The sequence below is a fragment of the Larus michahellis genome, chromosome 2 (assembly GCF_964199755.1).
Source record: "Larus michahellis chromosome 2, bLarMic1.1, whole genome shotgun sequence".
Taxonomy (NCBI): Eukaryota; Metazoa; Chordata; class Aves; order Charadriiformes; family Laridae; genus Larus; species Larus michahellis.
Genome location: NC_133897.1, coordinates 22,676,643 through 22,695,865, shown reverse-complemented (window position 1 = coordinate 22,695,865; position 19,223 = coordinate 22,676,643). Strand labels below are relative to the sequence as shown.

Genomic DNA, 19,223 nt, shown 5'->3' with positions numbered 1-19,223 from the left:
CCATGACTCTGCATTACGTTTAAAAAATCAAAATAAAAAATCTTGCCCACGCATGTGAACAATGACCTGTGGGCAGATCTTCCAACTTGATAGCATTTATAGCACCTCTCCAACATCCGAATGATGCAGAGGATCCATAATACAACAGGTATTTGAATTACAGATATATAATTCAAACAGTTTCAAAACCTTCACTGTGTTCCTGACACTCACGGTGGGTTGGGTTAAATGTTTTAACATCTGACTGCAAGAGGAATGGCAGCTTGTTATTTCTGTGACACTGTGAGAACAGACTCATGTTATCTTTCAATTCAGGAGGAGATAGCATGTGCCCCTAATGTATGTATGTTTGCAAGTTGAGAAGTTTAGTCTGCTGTTAATGTTATCACTGCTGTATCCTGAAATAGAAAACCGCAGGCAGATTGGATTGTGTTAGAGAATGGTAACCATAATAACCAATAACAATCTGTGAATGATAAGCAGCTTCAGTGTTTAAAAATAAAATTTAAATAGCATTGCAATAGTTCCGTGGGCATACTGTCAGATTTTATTTTATTATACATTCATTTTAAGCTCGTTTTTGAGATTTAAGATGTAATATTAATCTCAAGGAAGTGTTTCATTATTGCATCTTGAATTAGTTGACATTAGTTTATTATATACCTAAATTAAATCTCATAGAATAAAATGTTACTTATCAATCCTCTTTCAGACGTGCACCATCTGTAAAGGAGAATTACTAACATCCTAAATGATGTATGGAATTTTCTGTAAGAAAGCGGACTTTGATTTTATGGCTAGATGTGAGGCCAATACGTTCAGAAAAGCAATACAAAGTCTGCTAGAGATGATCACAGAGCATCTTGGTGGTTTGGAATCTGCATCATGTTCTGGGATGCTGCCCAACACTTCTGCTGATATGAAAAGGAAAAGCAAACAAACACACACATAAAACGCATTTTAACTTGACCCAAACCAGGCTATTTTTTGGGGGGGTGCTTAAAAAAAGAAAGGAAGGTGTCATTCAGAAAAAGTGAAGGAGGGGGGCCAAATTGTGTCCTGGACACTCCATCCCCCTCTTTCCCTCCCCGCAACATACAGATAGGGGCGTTTAGGAGGACTCTGGGAAACTCAAACTGAATGACTTACCTGTGATGAAAGTGTAGGAGCAGCATGGTGCTGTGATCAAGCTGTCAACTCTTCTGGGTTAACTTGTTTTCAGTCTCCCTTGCTGAGACAGTCCTATCATTATCATAAAGTACTTGGACGTTTCTTAGAACGCAGAGTCTTATTTCCCGGTTGTTCTTAACTGACGAAACACCGCGGTTATCGCCATTCTGCATTCAGAGAGTAACAATGGCCATGAGAAGAATTGGGAAAGGCCCATCCTTCAGGATGGGATGATGTTCAGAGGAACAAGAAGGCCTGGGCTTCAGATCCTTCCTCTCTCAGGGCAATAACACTCCTGGAGGTGTAAGCAAGCCACAGTTTTATGCGGCTGGAAGTGTGGTGCACACAGTTATCCTGACCACCACAGAAAAAAATCAATGGGAGAGCTAAAATTCATTGGAAAAACTGAAAAATTACTTGCTAATCATTTTCCTATTTTAGTAACACTGTTAAGCAATTATTTAGTGCTGGTTTGGGATAGGATAGTTTTGATGGTAGGTAATTAAAGCGAAATAACTCTTGCTCTTTGGTCTTGAAAGGGGGCAAGTTCTTCAGTGTTTTTGGCCCAGGTAAATGAAAAAAGGAGCATTGACAAAGTTCCCTTAAGAATGATATGCCTGCGTTTACAAGAGACAATCCTTGTTGCTAGCTGTGCAAAAGACATTTACAAGCTGTTGACATTCTTCACTGTGATTTGAATTTGAATCTGAATTAGGTAAGAGAGAGTTGGTTGCTTTCCATTTGAGTTCCTGAATAAAAAACTGTTACTGTTGGATGCAAGTTGAAAGATTCTTGTTTATCGAGGAAGGTCTGTTTAGTCTATTAACCTTGACAACCATGTCAGCAGTTTCTTCTGTTTGTTTTCCCAAAGGCACTATGTTGAAGTAGTATGATATACAGTTATTTATAGTGTAGATAATTCATAGCTATGCTTAAAAGACATGGGTCAGAGTTTAAATACCAGAGTTAAATGTCATCCTCCTAGACAATTTGAAAAGTCATTGTGCTTAATCTTTGAAAATAAAGATGGAGATATAGAGTCACTAAAATATCAACATGAATCAGATATTTTTTTGTATTAATTTATTATGGTTTCGCAGAGGGGCTGAGGTAGGAAGGCACCTCTGGAGGTCATCTAGTCCAGTCAACTACTCGGAGCAGGTCTACCTAGACCCAGTTGCCCAGGACTGTGTCCAGATGGCTTTTGAATATCTCCAAGAATGGAGACTCCACAACCTCCCTGGGCAACCTGTGCCAGTGCTCAGTCACCCTCACAGTTAAAAAAAAAAAAAAAAAAAAACAACAAACCAAAAAGTGTTTCCTTATGTTTAAATGGAATTTTCTATATTTCAGTCTGTGCTCATTGCTTCTTGCCCTTTCACTGGGAACCACTGAGAAGAGTCTGTCTCTGCCTTCTTCACTCCCTCCCATCAGGTGTTACACACGTTAGTAGATTTTTATAAAAGGACCAAAATTTACAGAAAAAATCAGAGCAAACAGAGTCCACGCATATTGACACACCTGCATTTGTACCTGGTTGCCTCTGTTAACAGATGTTTAATATTGCTATTGCTGCCCTGGATGCTACAGATGAGCAAGGGCTACTCTAAAGTACTTGTGTACAGTAGAAAGCTAAATAAGTGATTTCTTTTATCCCTGTGATTTATGCATCATTTCAGACTGAAGTCTTGTCTCTCACAGTCAAGCCTCCAGGTAGTTTGCTTTTCTTTGAAGGCTGGTTCTTGAGGCCCAGTCTTCATCAGGTTGGGTTTATGTACCTGTGTAGCTCTGTGTCATGCATCTTCAAGCACGGGTCCTGCTGGAAAGTACCACTGCAGGAGAGGAGCAATTTCAACCTTAGCTTTGTTTGTCACCTTCTTTTTTTATAGAGCCATTGGTGTGGTTTTGACACTTTCTGCCTTTACCCCAGTTTTGTTGCTGTCCTAAACTTCATCTCTGCTGAAGTCTCCACCCTACAGGTTTTTCCGTAGCCCCTATTTGCTTGATCAGCCAGTTCTGCCCAGGCATCGTATCTCAGCATCTCTGCCCTGCTCCTCACCATTCCTGTCTTCCCTGGTTACCTGCTAGCTTTAGGCTAGTCAGGTACCCAGCGGTCCCTGTGCAGGTCTTTTCAAATCCTATTATGCTCATTGCCTACCATGAATGTTTTTCTTGCCTAATCTTAATTTGTGTCTTCTGGCCTGGTTTATCGCATCTCCTCCCTGTAGGTCATGCAGTTACACTGCTTCCTTCCTTGTTCTGCATTCTGGTTTCCTGCCCTTCCCATTCCCACCACCTCTCCAGTCCCATCGCTGCCAGATTTCTTTTTCAACATACTTCTCTCTCTCTCTCTCCCGTTTCCACTTCTGCGCTCACTCTTTCTGTGTGGATCATAAGATTCTCATCTGTGCTGCCTTGCTGCAAGGGTCAGGACCGGCGAGACATTGACCGCCCGGTGCTGGCCAGTCCCACGCTACACTGAGCCAATGGGGGAAGGAAGCGCAGAGAAAACCCACCGCTGTCACTTAGCTGGGAGTGGAGCACAGGTCATCCAGAAGTGCTGTGCTAAGTTTAAACGCCCTCAACAGGGGTGGCATTTTTGCAGACTTTAACTCTTGAACCATAAAAGCTATATACAGATTTGCTTTGTGGAGTCCTGAGATAGACTTGGGTACCTGTCATGATGTTTCAATTCAAGAGAGCAATGAGCAATTCAGCTTATTTACCGTCCAAGCTGCCAGACTCTGGCTGCTTGTACTGTCTGTAGTGAGAATTACTTGTGACATGTAAGTCACTTATGGTGACAGTCTGAATAATGCCCTAAGTCTCTGTTGAGTATATGTGAACTGCAGTCCTCCCTGATTTCATATTCATGCCCAAACTACAGGAGCTGATGAAACTATTTAAAAAAAAAAAATCACCGTAATTTTTAATACATGAAAAGCAATGTGTTTTCCTTATTCTTGGTGGTAGGAGAATTTGTGACATTCCTGCTGATTTATTATTTTTTTTTACCAAATTTAGTTGGGAGAGCCATATCCAAGGAGGGTGCAATCAAGTTAGCACCCAGATTTCAGTTGCTTGTAAGAGCTGTATCAGACAAGTGAAGTAATGGATGATGGCAGTGGCTTTGCCTGGTATTGACAGGTGTGGTTTCATGCTAAAAAAGCTGGGCAGTAATGCTTAGGCAATTACATTAAAACTACTAAGTATATGTAACCACACTCATTCAGCACCAATAGTGGCAACCAACATGGACAAGCGATTATTACATTCCACTAGCCGTGTCTTGTGTCTGTTATTTACCTCCGTGCAGGAATGGTGCATGCTTTGTTTACTTTCTGGCAACACAATATTATGATATTACTTGTTTGAAGCCTAATTTGCAATTGATATAATGTGAAGTGACCAGTTTGGCTGACAGATTAAACTACTGCTCTTTTATAAACATATGGTTGGAAGGAAAATTAATGTCTTCTGATTTCTAATTTGCTCTTTCCAAGGGGATAAAGCTTGGTTTTAACTCTGCTTGTGAATATGTAGAAGAACTTAAAAAATCTGGACTCATGAGTCACATCACGTGTAGTCAACAGAGGACCAAAGGTCTGTTTTGACAGAGAAGGCAGACTGAGAGAAAAATATCCTACTAACTCACGCAAAGAAACTGAGGTAGTCAAGACAAGATCTATTTAAATTAAGCGGGGGGTGAGGGGGGGAAGGAACAGCGAGGATGCTTACATTGTATTTGAACAGCTTCATTGGGTGGTTTTGTTAGGAGAGAAGTCTTGTTCTCTTTCCCGTGTGGAAGAGGAGGAAGTTGAGTAGCACCAGCTGTTTTTCAATGCTGTACGTGTTCATGGTATCTTCTCATGATATGTTGTGTATGTTATATTAACATGATTATAGATAAAAATGAGCAAGCGTACACCCACATGTTTCCTCCTTCAGACATTACTTATTCCATAATTTTTGCTACATCTTATGCGTAGTTCCGATTACGGGATATAGTGATATCAGCAATATGAACTATAAGGAATTCAGGGACTGAGCAGAGAGGGGATGGGTTTCCTAGCGCTGTTTTAAAGCTGTTTTGATCGGGGTTGTGTTACTGGATGCCAGCTGGTGGCCTCTTCCCCAGTTGTGAAGAACAGCCTTTCCCAGAGGGCAATATTTCTGTCTGCCTGGCTTTATGCTGTATTCCTAAACCATCTTTAAGGAGTTTTATTTTTAAAGCCCCATTGTAATTTTAGATTGGGAATGCTGTTGGTGAATGAGTCTCCGAAGTCTTTTAGTCTTTAGCATTTTATCCTGCTTTTTGGCTGCTTTTACTCTTTCCTGCCCACTCTACCTGGACTGGAAGTTGGCCAGGAGCGAGGCAGGGCCTCAGGTTCTTCTGTCATGGCGCGGTGTCCTACGCTGCACCCGCTTCCCGTGCTGTGGGGGTAGCGGGTATAACTTTTCTGTTACCTAAGTGCCACCGTGTTATAAAGTTGCGCCGTGTTGCGCTGGCAGAGCAGCCTGGGATTGATCAGCAGAAGGAAGCAATGAAGTGAGTGAAACATAGCAACCGAAAACTATCCTGGACTGATTTTTATTTTCATTGTTTTTAATGGAGATAGATAGTGAGATAGGGGTTCTGCAGAACTATCAATCAGAGGTGTGCGGGATAAATGTAGATGAGCTCGGGTGGTCCAGGTTGTGAGCTGCCTGCTTCCGAGCTCCTCCAAGTTGAACTCCTTGTGTTCGCCTCGCCCTTCGGCAGCCTTTGCTCCCGCTGCCCCTCGCTGATGAAGGCGCCCGACCACCCGCTCCAGAAACGCGACTCCCGCTCCTTTCCCGGGCTCTCCCATCCCCAAAAAACCCCGCTCCTCGGGCTGACACGCGCTTTTTTCCCCCCGATCCTGCTTTTCCCCCCGCAGCCAATCGGGGCAGCTGCAGCAGCCTGTGAGGAGGAGCCGGAGCCTGAATGAGCGCCCGGCGCTGCCGCCGCGCTCCGCCCGCCCGCCGCCGCCGCTCCGCTCCGCCGGGGGAGGGAGGTTGGTCTGCCGCGCGGTTCGCCGGACCGTCGGTTCCTCGGCCCCTCGCAGCCCGGGGTTTTCTTTCCGCGCCCGATCGCGGTACTTAAAAGAGGAGTTCGGTGGTGGGAAAGGAGCGCCGGCAGCGTGTGGGGCGGGAAAGCCCGCCCGGCCCAAACGCAGAAGTTGAAGATGCAGTTGAAGATGTTACTTTAGGCGTTTTGGACGCTCTGGATGGCTCCTGTCAGGCCGTGAAGGTGTAGCTATGTACCTTTTTGGCAGTGAGGATTACGAAGTGGTAAGATGTAAACTAAGGTTTATTTTTTTTTTAATTATTTACTTTTAATGTTTCCTGTCTTATTGAGCAGCTTTGAATTCCTGTCAGTGCTGTGCTTTCTGTAGTTTGAACTTCAGTACTCGCCAATCTGATTGCTTTTAAAAAAATGACGTTTTCCTGCAAGTTCTTCAAGTAGCGGGTTACTATTTGCCAGATAAAATTGAATATACTTTCCTGTTCACGTTTATTGCATTGTGGTGATACTGAAAATATTCAAGTACTGATTATTTTGAGGCAATTCAGACTTTGGGTTAAGCAAAACCATGCTTCCAAATAATTCGGAATTTGTCTCGTACTTTGTAATGTAGATAGACAGACTACAAGTAGCTTACAGAACTGCCCTTAATTCTATGTTTGTGGGGATGCTGCCAAGCGATTTCTTTTGTAGAGTTCAAAACAAGTCATTGTAACGTAATGTAATGTCCATCAAAAGAGCTAGCTTAAAAAAAAACCCAAACACGCCCACATTAAGATCTGACACTCTCTACTTCAGCATTTGTGTAAAACGACATCTGAAAAAAGTCGATGATGTAAGAGAAAACAAGAAAATTGAAAAGAACTCCACACTGTTGCGTGGCATTGGTAGCTGACATAAAAGTTTGCAATTTTGCAGCCTGAGGCTCGTCTGCTACGTTGTGAGCAAAATGGATGGATTCTTCCACCCACACACCGCTCCTGCCCGAGGCAAGACCTGAGCAGCTTTGGGGAAAAATCAAGAGACCAAAAAATGAGTATGAACTCTACTATAAGACATCAAAATAAAATTCACATGTTAAAAAGTGGCGCATTCTTTGCATATAACTGGCAATTGCAAATGTTTTGTTTTGATTATTGAAGTTGCTCTTTGAAGTACAAAAGCGCCTTTTATGGCAGTCTGAGTTCTACAACACATTTCAAGGAATTAATTTAGTTATTTTGGATTTTTTCCTCATTTTTTTTTTTAATTCCAACCAGCTATGTTTTTGAGATGCAGGAAACATAGAAGTTGTTCAGGAAAATAATTTAAACGCAGCTGTCTGCACATTGAACTCATTTGCGTGTGTGACTCGCACAAACTTTCACAAACTGAGCACGGCAACTGAAAAGAACTTAAGTTTCTCCAAAGCAGCAAACAACATGGCATTGCCGTAATTATGCTATGGATTGATTACTCGTTATAAAAATTGGCAGGTAAAAGAAAGTTTCCAACTTTAAAGCTTTTAATGGACTGATTCCTTTTTTTTTAATCCATTACATCTTTGTAGCTATTTGTAAAGAGTTGCACGTCTCTCGTAATAGATTTTTGCCCAGTCTCTATGCTCCGTTGTACCCTGTGTAGTTACTTACTGGTTTGCACAGAGAGTGAAGCTTTGGGTCTGAAATTTTAAAGGACCTCAAAAATAACCTAGGTGACTGAAGAATGGTGGTTAGGGTTTTGGACTCCAACATACTTCTCAATGTCTTTTCCTGATGCTGTTTCGACTAAAAAGTATTGAAGTAATCTGTGTCATAGAAAACAGTTCAATGTTTAAGACACCTTTCACAGGCAGGTGGGACATCTCATTCCAGTCTCTTTTGTACTACACAGTTCAGCAAAGTGGAATAGGATCAATAGAAAAATGTAAGAAATCCACCATGAATTGTGTGAGTTGGGTTTTATTTTTTTATTTTTCTTTTTTTCTCTTTAATAGCTCTAGACGTCCCTGAAACTGAAGTGTAATGAGCTCTTCAAACTAAATGTTTCATTGAGTCCAGACCAAAATGACATTTTGGTTTTTTCTTCTTAGTTTTTCCTTAAAGCAAGATAGTTCAGGGGAAAGTATGGATGCACTTTTTGGGGTGTTATTTTGGCAGCCAGACTTACCAGGATGTTTGCTTTACTCAGTGATAAGTAAAATAGAATAGATGGCCTACATAAAGCTTGAAGAACAGTTTTATTGTTCAGTCAAAGCTAGAATCAATGTAAAACTTCTGTTTGTACAGATCTGTAGTCCATGAAGCCATATGCTCTGCACTGTGGAAAAGGCATTTGTTTTATCTTCCCACACAAACAATTACTTGTGAGTCACTGAAGGACAACATGAGCAAAGAGAGTGACAGTGAAGAATCTCAGGATTTAATTTTAAGTTCACGATTAATTTCAAACAATTTTAAATTAGTTTGAGGCATTGTAGCTGCACATATAAAAGTTGATTTTTATCCTAGAAGTGAAATTATTGATAAAATAAAGCATCTCTTAGAGGAATTCAATAAAATCCCCTTGAAAAAACCCAACCCCTAGGTAGGGTAATAGAGAAATAGAACTTTCTGTGGTCATTATGTGCATTTCGTACGTCCACATGAGCATGCACACACATTTGCAGAAAAGTGAGCATCTGAAGCGATTTTCTAACTCAGTTAAATTCAATAGTGAAACTCCACAGGCTGCTACAACAAGCTTTTGCGTGTGCCATCCACTTTTGCTTTCTTTTTGTTCCTGTGTATAAAAAAGCTTGGATTATTAATTTACGCTGAGTGCATAATAAGTCTAGATATCTGACAGCACCGATAATCAGTTTTTATACCATCTCCCCTAAACCCTAGCTAAATAAAGATAATATTGTTTAAGGATCAGTTATCAAAAGACGATGCTGGAGTCTCACGTATTTCATGTCATAGTGACAAATGCTGTATTTTTGAAATGATTAATAAAACCATGTAGCTGTGGTCCTCCCCTGTTTGAATGAGTTTTTGCATAAATAAAATATTGAGCGTCTTTCACATTGCATTTTAGCACTTAGGCAGAGGTTTATTAACCTCTTGAGAACTGGTGGAATAAACATATGGTATCTTTTGTGGTCTTTTGAGGCATTTTTTTATGCCATGTACATGGAAATTTAGAAGTGTGTGAGTACGTTAAGCAATTTAATTTCAAAAATACAGGGAACTATAAAAACCTACAGCCCAAGCAATCTCATTTGTGGCTATAACGTGTTTGTGTAGGGATTTTCCTGTTTGTTGGCAAAATAAACCTCTGATAACAGAACAGAATCGGGATAGTTCTTCAAGAAATGAGCAGAAAGTGGAAGCTCTTTTTCAGGGCTGCCTGGTAAGTGGGACTCTGCGTTAACCTCCCAAAGCAAAAGCATCTAAAACTTACTCCCAACAGCCTTTTGAGCTGCTGCGTAAGGGGTGAGGCAAATCTAGCCGTAGTGCTTGCATGTTTGGGAGGCTTGGCTGGCTCTCCTGTGTCCCCAGGCTATGCTTGGCCCAGCAGAGCGTTTCCCACAGCTGCAGAGCCTCCGCTCTTGCTCCCTCAGGTGAGGTTTGCCTGGGCATCTCCATCCACGTCCCACCACTGCCTTTCCTGGAGGCCCTGGGTGTAGGTGTGCAGGCCAAGGCTGATAGCCCCAACCTGTCTCTAATTGGGCATGGCACACCTCGGCGTCTTGTCTCTCCTCCCTCCTGGCAGTCTTTCCCAGGAGAAACTGGGCTCTGGTTTAGTAGGATGATCAGACATTGCGATGTAAGTGTAGGATTAAGTAGGATTTCTCTTCAGAACAACCTAATTGTTGGAAAGACATTTTACATCAGAATAATTCAGAGGCAGGGAGTTTTCTTAATAACTGGTCATTTAAGGAAAATTACTGAATTTCATTCGCTCTGTTGCATGCAACTTTCAAACTTTTGCGGTTAAGTAACTGGTTTTAACTTTCTTAAGAAACTCAAAACTTGACTCTTCTTTTGCTCTTCATAGATTTGTCTTTTTGAAAATATCCTTACAAAGACTGTAAAACCTCTTTATCACTCCAGTGATTTGGTTGTGATGACTAGAGCAAATGTTTTGGTTGCCTTGGAAATCCAGTATTTGTCACTTGTGTTCTCCAGGCAAAAGTTTTGAAGTTGTCTATTTGAATTAAATCTTCACTTCCCTGGAGTTTGCCTATGTCCTCTTGCAGGATGGAGCACTTCTTATGGAATATTGAGTATGATTTTGATAGATGCCAGTTACACTTAGGGCTCCTGCAGGGTAGCATTGTCTTCTTAAAAGCATGAAAATCTGTCTGCTAAATTTCTAAAGGAGTGGAAGATCTTGAAGCAGCCAAATGACGTTCAGGTTTGAGAAGGATTACTCTCTGAGTGCTAGTCATGACTCAGTCAGACCCTGATTCCATTTGCAGCAGGCGTGCTGCTGATAGGGCTAATCTCGCTGTGAGAAGGGAAAACCCCACCTATTTTGGAAACATGCTATCAAAATCCTAGAAATCGTTGGGGAGAACACATTGATGTGTTTTCAGTGTTTATTCTGAGTCATCGCTACTTACCTTATTTCATAAACTGAGCAAAGGGAGAAAACATAATAGGGTGTTCCTTAAGGTTGGAGAGAGTCACATGTAACTGTTTAGCAACAGTGTTTTTTATCATACTGTGGATTAACACAGGAATATGTCTAAAAATCATAAATCAGGATTGCTTCTTTGGAAACCTACTCACTTGAGTTGCAAGTTTCTTATTGCAAGCACAGTTATGCAGATTTCCTGTGGCAGAACACTGTAAAATTGTAACCCCAAGATTTTGGAATGATTTTTCCTTATTCACCTTAGTTCAACCTAAGGCAACAACATCTAATGCTATGTTCAGATGAATAGGTTGTGTGGCACGTGTGAGTGTAACTTAAAGTACAGACTTGAAAGGCAGGAAAATTAAATTGAGCCTCTGAGGTTTTCTTCAGCGTCATGAGTCCATCCTTGGACAAATCACTTGATGTTTTGATTCTTTGCCTTTAAATTTTAGGTGATATTTGGTTCTCTTTTGGTAACAAAAAACGTTTAACTTTTTTAAGCTGGTAAGGTGCTTTAAAAATACCTGCTTTGCACATAACAAATGTTAGTACTTGATTAATTTTCAACTGCAGGTGTTGTACACGTGTGCAAGGAATGGAGTTATTTATGCCTAAAACAGAGTGTTTAGTGAGAGGAGCTCTGTGTGACAGACAAATGTGCTCACATCCAGAGCTGGATGTGGGTTTGTGTAACAGTCACCCTTGGCAAGCCTTTGCCCATGGATTCTCTGCAGCAGCCAAAGTGTAGAAGCAATACGGTTTTTCTTTCCTAAATTGGAAAAATTAGGGTCATGCTGTATGGCATCATTCCCCATGACTAGCTCAGAGACGTCTCAGCTGTGTTTTAAGCACTGCATATGAGTTTTGGGATTCCCCGAAGGGAAGCCTGGGAGAGCAGAATGGCTCCTGAAGTAGTGTCAGTTTAGGATGGGGAAACACCGGACAGGAAAACCTTAATAAACCCATGCAGAGGGAGGTATTGGTCATTTCTGTGTTACTCCCAAGACACCCAGTGTGCTTTCCAGTTAGTGGTTCGGGCAATTGTAGCGACCGTATGTTTTCCCCAGAATAAAACAGGTGTTTACTCTAACCTCCTGCAGTGTATGCAAAGTAGATTCTTTAATAATGATATTACTGTTTGACCTCCATATAGTTTTCTTTTACTTGTTTCCTTTCTTTAATTTGAATTTCACTGACTGAGTATGGAGCCTTTTGGATTATTGACAGTATACTGAAGGGATTTATGCTATGTTTGGCCTTCCTCTACCTCTGTCACCACAATCCAACAGACGAGAAAAAGTTGGGGAGCTCGGTGGAGGCCTTAGGTGGAGGCACTGAGCTGTAAGTCCTGTTATGTACATGAGTCTCTGAGCTGTAGATCAGCTGTCCTTCACATGGAGCGCAGCATACCTATTTTATAACATAGTGTCCTGGGGTATGTGAAGCTCTTGGAGATTAAAGACAGTGTTCTCCCTCGGGAATTAACCTTTAGAAATAGGTATTTCCAACAGCACATATGAGGCAAAGCAACAACTATAGATAACTTGGATCCTTTCCTACTGGTTTAGTGCTGAGTGGTGTCTGAAGGCAATGGTGGAAGGGAATGAGCATACCTCTTACCATGGAAGTGGGTCATGGTTAAGCATACCATGTTTGAGAAGCAGGTTTGTACCTGAGGCATGCACGGGAGGGACCCTGTGAACTAAGCAAAGGTCAAACGAGTTCTAGCGTTTAGAAACCAGCCACACTGACCAACTCCAGCTGGTGAAATATCAAGGGAGATGTTTACTTCTGTTTACCGAGTAGAGGGGAAGAGATGTAGAGTGTGGAAATTGCCCTGGGTTGGCAGGATCAGTGCAGTTCAACCCACTAATGTGAAGACAAAAGAACAAAACCAAAGTATTTGCAAATGGCATTCGCAGGTGGTGTGGGTGAGCAGCCTTGTGAGCACTTTACACAGAATCATAGAGTGGTTGAGGTTGGAAGGCACCTCTGGAGGTCATCTGGTCCAGCCCTCTTGCTCAGGCAGGTCTGCATAGAGCCAGTTGCCCAGGACTGTGTCCAGACGGCTTTTGAGTATCTCCAAGGATAGAAACTCCACAACCTCCCTGGGCAACCTGTGCCGGTGCTTGGTCACCCTCACAGTGAAAAAGCATTTCCTGATGTTCAGAGGGAGCCTCCTGTGTTTCAGTTGGTGCCCATCGCCTCTGGTCCTGTCACTGGGCACCACTGAAAAGAGCCTGGCTCTGTCGTCTTTGCGCCCTCCCTTCAGGTATTTATATATATTAGTAAGATCCCCCCGAGCCTTCTCATCTCCAGGTTGAACAGTCCCAGCTGTCTCAGCCTTTCCTCATAGGAGAGATGCACCAGTCCCTTCATCATCTTTGTTGCCTTTCGTTGGACTCTCTCCAGTATGTCCCTGCGTCTCTCTTGCTGAGGAGCCTGGAACTGGACACACTACTCCAGGCGTGTCCTCACCAGTGCTGAGTGTTTTGTTTGTGTGTTTTTATCATTGCTCCCTCCTTTGCTTCTCACCTTCATCTTGCAGCTCGTAGTAAGTGCTGGTGAAAAAAAACAAAGAGTGGAGATACGTGGAGACACTTGTCTCTGCTTGCCCTCTACCGAACTGGTCGAGGTGGCTCTGTACCTCTTGGCTCCTTTTCCATTTGTGAGACAGCAGTGGGAAGGAGCTGAAGGAAGTCTTGCTCAGGCTTTGGGAATAGTTGGCTTCTAATTGTGCTGATAGCACCAAGTCGTGATGAAATCTTTAAATTGCGTGGTCTTGGTTTCAGTTTTTTCCGTCTGAAGGAAAAAAAATATGGTAATACTACCTCTTTCCTGGTAAAGCACTGATCAACCTCTCGCTGGACAGTTTACCTCACTGAAGTGAACCAGCATGAACTTTTAAAAAAAATAACTTCATGATCAGGAATACTTGAGGTTTTCATTTTCCCTATTGTCATCTGCTTTACAGGTCTCGATATAAAAATATGGCTGTTTTTCAGTGAGGAATCTGAGTGGAGCCTAAGGTAGCTGTAACAGGTAGTGCCAGCAGGGGCAGCAGTCTAGCTATGGCAGCACAGAGCTAAGAACAACATAACTCATTGTGCTTCTCTGATTTACGTAGCTGCAACATACTTAATTAGCTTAGATTCCTCTGCACATGTGTGTGTGTGTATGTTACCAGGCTTTTGGGAATCATTTACAACTTGCTCCCTGCTATGCCATATATATTCATAGTTCTTTTTTTAATTAGACGTTGTGAGAGTTGTGTAGGTAGAGAAGTCTTGTGGGTAAAAGATACTAATGGCATGCCTGTTTTAAGTCATGAATTTATAACTCTCAAGGTGGGGCCCTACACGGAAAAGTTGTAGGTATTAAGAAGAAATAGCTTGAATGCTTGAATGTGTCTCGTTAAAGAAATGGGTCTTGTATATGTTGTGCATTAATATGGTACAAGAAAATTCCAGATCTTGCAGGGGCCTCAATGTAATGTCTCTAACAATAGAGTTATTTTAAAGTCTGTTTTACAGTTAAGTATTTGTGACATGCATTTTGATGTCTATGTTGTTTAGTCTGTGGATGGATGTAAATTAGCAGAAGGGGTACACATGCAAGATGCTTTATGTGAAAAATTGAAATCATGACTCCCCTGCAGCACATATGGAAAGCTGAAGTCAAAGAAGCATGTTCGCGCTGTCTGCCATACGTGCCTGCCTGCCTGGCGCGGCAGACTGCCTGTTTTAGATGCTCTATACTGGGTAGCGCAGCTACTTTTCTCCCATCAGCGGTATAGGAGGTGGTGTCTGGCAACCTAGATAGCTCGTTGCTCTCCTGACCTTTCAACACTATAGTAGTTACGACAGCTCAATTAAGCACTCCTAGCAGGCAGGCTGGATATAGTCCAATGTCATTTTGATAGGAACCTTCCACACAGGGTAACCAAGGGCCAAAAATCCTGTTTCAGATTATCTGATCTGAAACTTCTTTGATAATCTCTTCCAGGCATAACTCCTTTTTTCTTTTTTCCCTCCCACCCTCTTCTTTTACAGTTGAAATTGTGTGTTCATGTCTATGTTGGAATACATTTTTGTTTTCCAGTTGGTTATAATAAGTAGGTCTGATGAACGAACATCTGATCAGAGTAAACCTATTATTTATTTTTATTCAATATTGGCTGTCAGGAAGTCTACCAGAGGAAAAAAAAATCCATCTACCTCTTTACTGAAGCCATGGGCATCTGTCTTCATGAAGACATGTCTTCTCTAAATTATAAACAAGCTCTGGGCAACTGGACTGACTAAATGAAGTGCTGTTTGTTTACTTAAACCACATGTTACTTTCCAGATAACAACTTTAGCTGATGAATAAGAATTATGAAATACTGGGAACAGTTAGCTCATCTTCCATCAGAGTCATTAATTCTTTTTTCAGCAAATCTTTTATTTACATAGAAACAGGTAATGATAGCCATGGCAAGCTTGTTTATTATTTTATGCATCTCTGACCAGATTAGTGTTTTAAGATTTCTTCATGGGGAAAATTTAGCAGAACTTGGGTGTTATGATTGCTGTAACTACAGGACTATAGGAAACAGCAATTTTAAAAACTTTTTCTCTGAGAAATGAAAGAATGAAATCCCTGAGAAGTTCTCCCGTGCACATTTCATTGTACATTGTCATTTACAACACAATGTGAATCTATACGTTTTAATTTAGCATTGCATAGGACTTTTTGGCATTTAAAATGCTAGAATAACATACTGCATTTTAAGATGTATGATATAGTTTGTCTTCTGTTAAATCTTACAAACAAGTCAGATGGTGTTAATGAGCATTGGTTTTAATAGGTTTTTGATGTTTTTTAAGGCAATTTCTGTGTTTTGTTCCAAATATCTTGGTAAATTTTCTTATTAAAAAAACCTCTTTAAATCAAAGTGTTTGTTTATTGGTTCAGGCAAAGCAATACTGGTGCAGAAATCCAAAATGAGAGTGCTTCCTACCTAGTTAAGCTCTTAAATCTAAGGGCAGGTAGACCATTACAAGAATTTAAAGCAGAGGGAACAATAGTAGGCCAGGCTGTAGGAGCAAGGCTGATACATGCATAGCTATTATTAGAATATTACAATACAAGAATATAATTGTATTGCAAAGCTGTTCCTTTAAGGAGCAACCCAATATGATAGGCGAAAGTTCTCTGCATGTCTTTTTATAAAGTGTATTTGCCTGAAAGTCAATGAGAAACTTAACTTTTTCTTCACTGGAAGTAATTAAGGTTTTTTCATGTGCAGAAATTGGCTTTACTAAAACTGACTTTGTGCTGAACTTGATACAGTTGTATTCATCTGCTTATGGAAGCAGCTCTACAGGCTACTTTTTGAGGTTAAATGTTGTGTAACTTCTTAATTTATTATATTAAGATGATTTATTACTCTTACATTTTCCTTATATTTTTCTGGTGTAGGAGGTTAAAAAGTAAAATTCTATATAAAGTTGGAAAATTTCCATCCATGGAGATTTTCAAAACTCAACTAAACAAGGCCCTGAGCAAGCTGATCTGGTTTTGAATCTGGCGCTGCATTGAGCAGGAGGTTGGACTATATGTCCTGTCCTCCAGATGTCCCCTCTTCAACCTTTTTTTTTTCTCTTGGTTCTATTCAGAGAACACAGGCCATATAGAAATTTTACTGGAACCAAAGTAGAAATTCACATGTTTTATGTTGCAAGTCAAAACTCACTCTTAGAAGTCTTCATCTTGTCCAGCAGTTCCCCATGATTTAGTCCCCATTGCTGAAGGATGCGCTACATGATTCTGAAATTTTAGGGCTCTATTCTATAATTCACTGTGATTCTTTTGCCTTTGTCTGCATTCCATATAAATATAGTGCTATATCTATAAAGTGAGATCTGAAGGATGGGGGCATTAGGTTGTTGCTCAAATATAGTCAATTTATCATATGTATCGTATTGTGGTTTACCCCATATATTTAAGAAAGTTGTGTTCTGTTTCCCTTAATTATCCTGTGGTCTTTCTAAGATGGAATTATTCGTATTGTTTGCTGTAATTCTGTTATTTGTTATGGATATACTAGCAAGAACATGGGTGGCCTTTAGAGATGCTTAAGCAAAATCATAAGGCTCATTGTACGAGACTCTAGTACCATATGTGAAATTTTGCTTTCGCTGATTGACATTTTGCTATAACTTAACAGCAAGAAAAAGCTTTATTTTTCTTTTAACATTCACCACATAAACCTATTTGCTGATATCAGCCAATAACTTAAACTGGTTTGCCTTCTGAATAAAGAGTTTTCCCACGCATGTGTGAATGTTATCCCCCGTACCCCCCCATCAGTAATGTAGATTTGTAAGGAAAAAATGAATCATTCTGTTCAGCCGTATCTTGTTAGTACAAAATAATGTTCTGATCAATTTGGATCCAGAGGTTCGATGGAATTGTCAGGCAAGAACATCTGGGAAATGGTCTTCATGGGACTGTCCTTAGTGTATTGAGGGAGAAAATAACACCCAACTGATACCATTTCCTCTAATCATTGTTGCATTGTCAGCACAGGAATAAAATTTGAGATCTTTCTCTAATCAAGTGCCTCCCAGTAGCAAGGATACGCTTTAGAAAAAACCCAAACACCACAGGTTGTACTGTTTCACTTAGGGCTATTTTAAATAAACCTGGACATCTGTGTCTGTGAGTGTGGTGGGAGAGATTAGTCCTGCCATTTACACAACACGTTTTGTGGATCAGCTTGCCTTGTTACAATTGACAGTGTCGTCCGTGCACTTCTCTGGTAGATTTTATGACGTGAATGAAATGCTATTCAATTTAAATAAGGTCTATTTTAGCATAATCAAAGAGGAAACAAGAAGGAACTGCTGTTGAGATCATAAGCTACGATGATTTTGAAAATGAACGGAACTTAAAAATACTGATGCCTTTTCAAATCGTAAAAAAGATCCGTGCTTGCAGACAACTAAGAAAACACGAGAGCACATTTGTGTGCCAACTTCATCAACGAATGTTTCCTTTTCTTCTGCATGAAGAGAGAAACAATAAACTGTCATTTCTGTTTTACTCTTTGTAAACTCAAGAACTTTGAAGAGGAAGGGAGATGCTAACTGTCTTAACTACTGCTGATTATAGATGGGATAATTATTACGGAAGGAGTGATGGAAGGAGAGCAGTGCAAATCCAGAGTGAAATTCTGGTTTCCTTAAATAAAAATTTACAATACTTCTGTAGTAAGTGTTTCAGCCTAATTGAAATCAGTTAAGGATAAATGGAAAATGATAATAATAATAAAAATAATCAACATACTAAATTCCTTTTTTTCCCAAACAGAGATGAACTGGAATACTACTGAAAGCCAGTAGGAGTCAGAGTTCTTAAAGCATGAAAAGCCTGTCTTGCATTTAGTGTTGACTTCTGACTTTAACCTGTCCAGGGAAGCCAGCATTCTGTCTCTGGAGAATCTCTGAGAGGGTTTGAGTACAAACGTATTTGAATTGCGGTGTAGCAGCACATATACAATCTACGTGAGTACTGAGTGGGCTATAGGTGTGACCTGGAAAAGATGATGAATCTTGGGTTTCTCCATCATTTTATAATTCTTATCTGTCCATGAATACTTTGGACTTCATGTAGTGCAAGGCAAACACAGAGATTGTTGAATGCTTGTAAGCAGAGAAACTGGTTGTGGAATCAGCATTCTCCTTATATTCTTCAATTTGAAAGCCTAAAGCCACTGGGTATTTACTGCCTGTAATGGAAAACTGCGAACAGTACAGAGGTGGAAGTGGTTAGATGCTATAAAAATGCATATTGTTTAAAAAAAGGGCAGATACTCGCTTGCTAACTCTCCTTATAGTGCCAGGCATATAAGCTCAAATAACATTGAGGTAATTTTTTTGTTCGACAGTATTTTTATACAATACTTTTCATTCTAGAAAAGATATCTTTCTGCCTTTGTAATGATTCAAATTTTGGGATCTTCTCTGCTGCTAAACTGGAGACTGGAAAGAACTAGTAAAAGTTCAGAAATGCTCGTTGGCCTTCCATGCATCTCTTAAATTTTTTAAATCTTTCTCTCGTATTTCTCCTCTGGAAGCCTTGTCCTTCTTCGCTGCTTTGTCATAGGTACTCCTCTTCTGTGTGGTATGGATGATGCCCATCATCCACCTACGTACTTTCTGCTGGCTCTTTGTTCACTCTCTTCCTCTTTATCTTTAGGAGTCTCATCTAAACAATAATTGCCTTACTAATTAGCACAGCAGAGCAGCAATCTCAGTGACATCTTTGTAATATTCCTGTCCCCTCAGCAGGCGTCCAGTGGTGCTAGCAGCAGTGGTACCGTTGATAAGTTTAGGTGGTAATTCCTTAAGCAGAA

The 19,223-nt window shown here is 40.7% G+C and overlaps 1 protein-coding gene across 4 annotated transcripts in view; it reads left to right on the top strand.

Moving 5' to 3' along the window:
- CACNB2 (calcium voltage-gated channel auxiliary subunit beta 2) overlaps window positions 1-19,223 on the top strand; it is a 256,438-nt gene that overhangs the window by 135,735 nt on the left and 101,480 nt on the right. The window contains exon 1 of one of the 4 annotated variants that reach the window (XM_074574511.1): window positions 6,086-6,483. The exons of the other annotated variants lie outside the window; for them this stretch is intronic. Within the exon in view, the coding sequence (XP_074430612.1) occupies window positions 6,451-6,483 (33 nt within the window). The 5' untranslated portion in view covers window positions 6,086-6,450. Of the gene's footprint in view, window positions 1-6,085; window positions 6,484-19,223 lie in introns of those variants that run through there. 4 annotated transcript variants of the gene reach the window in all.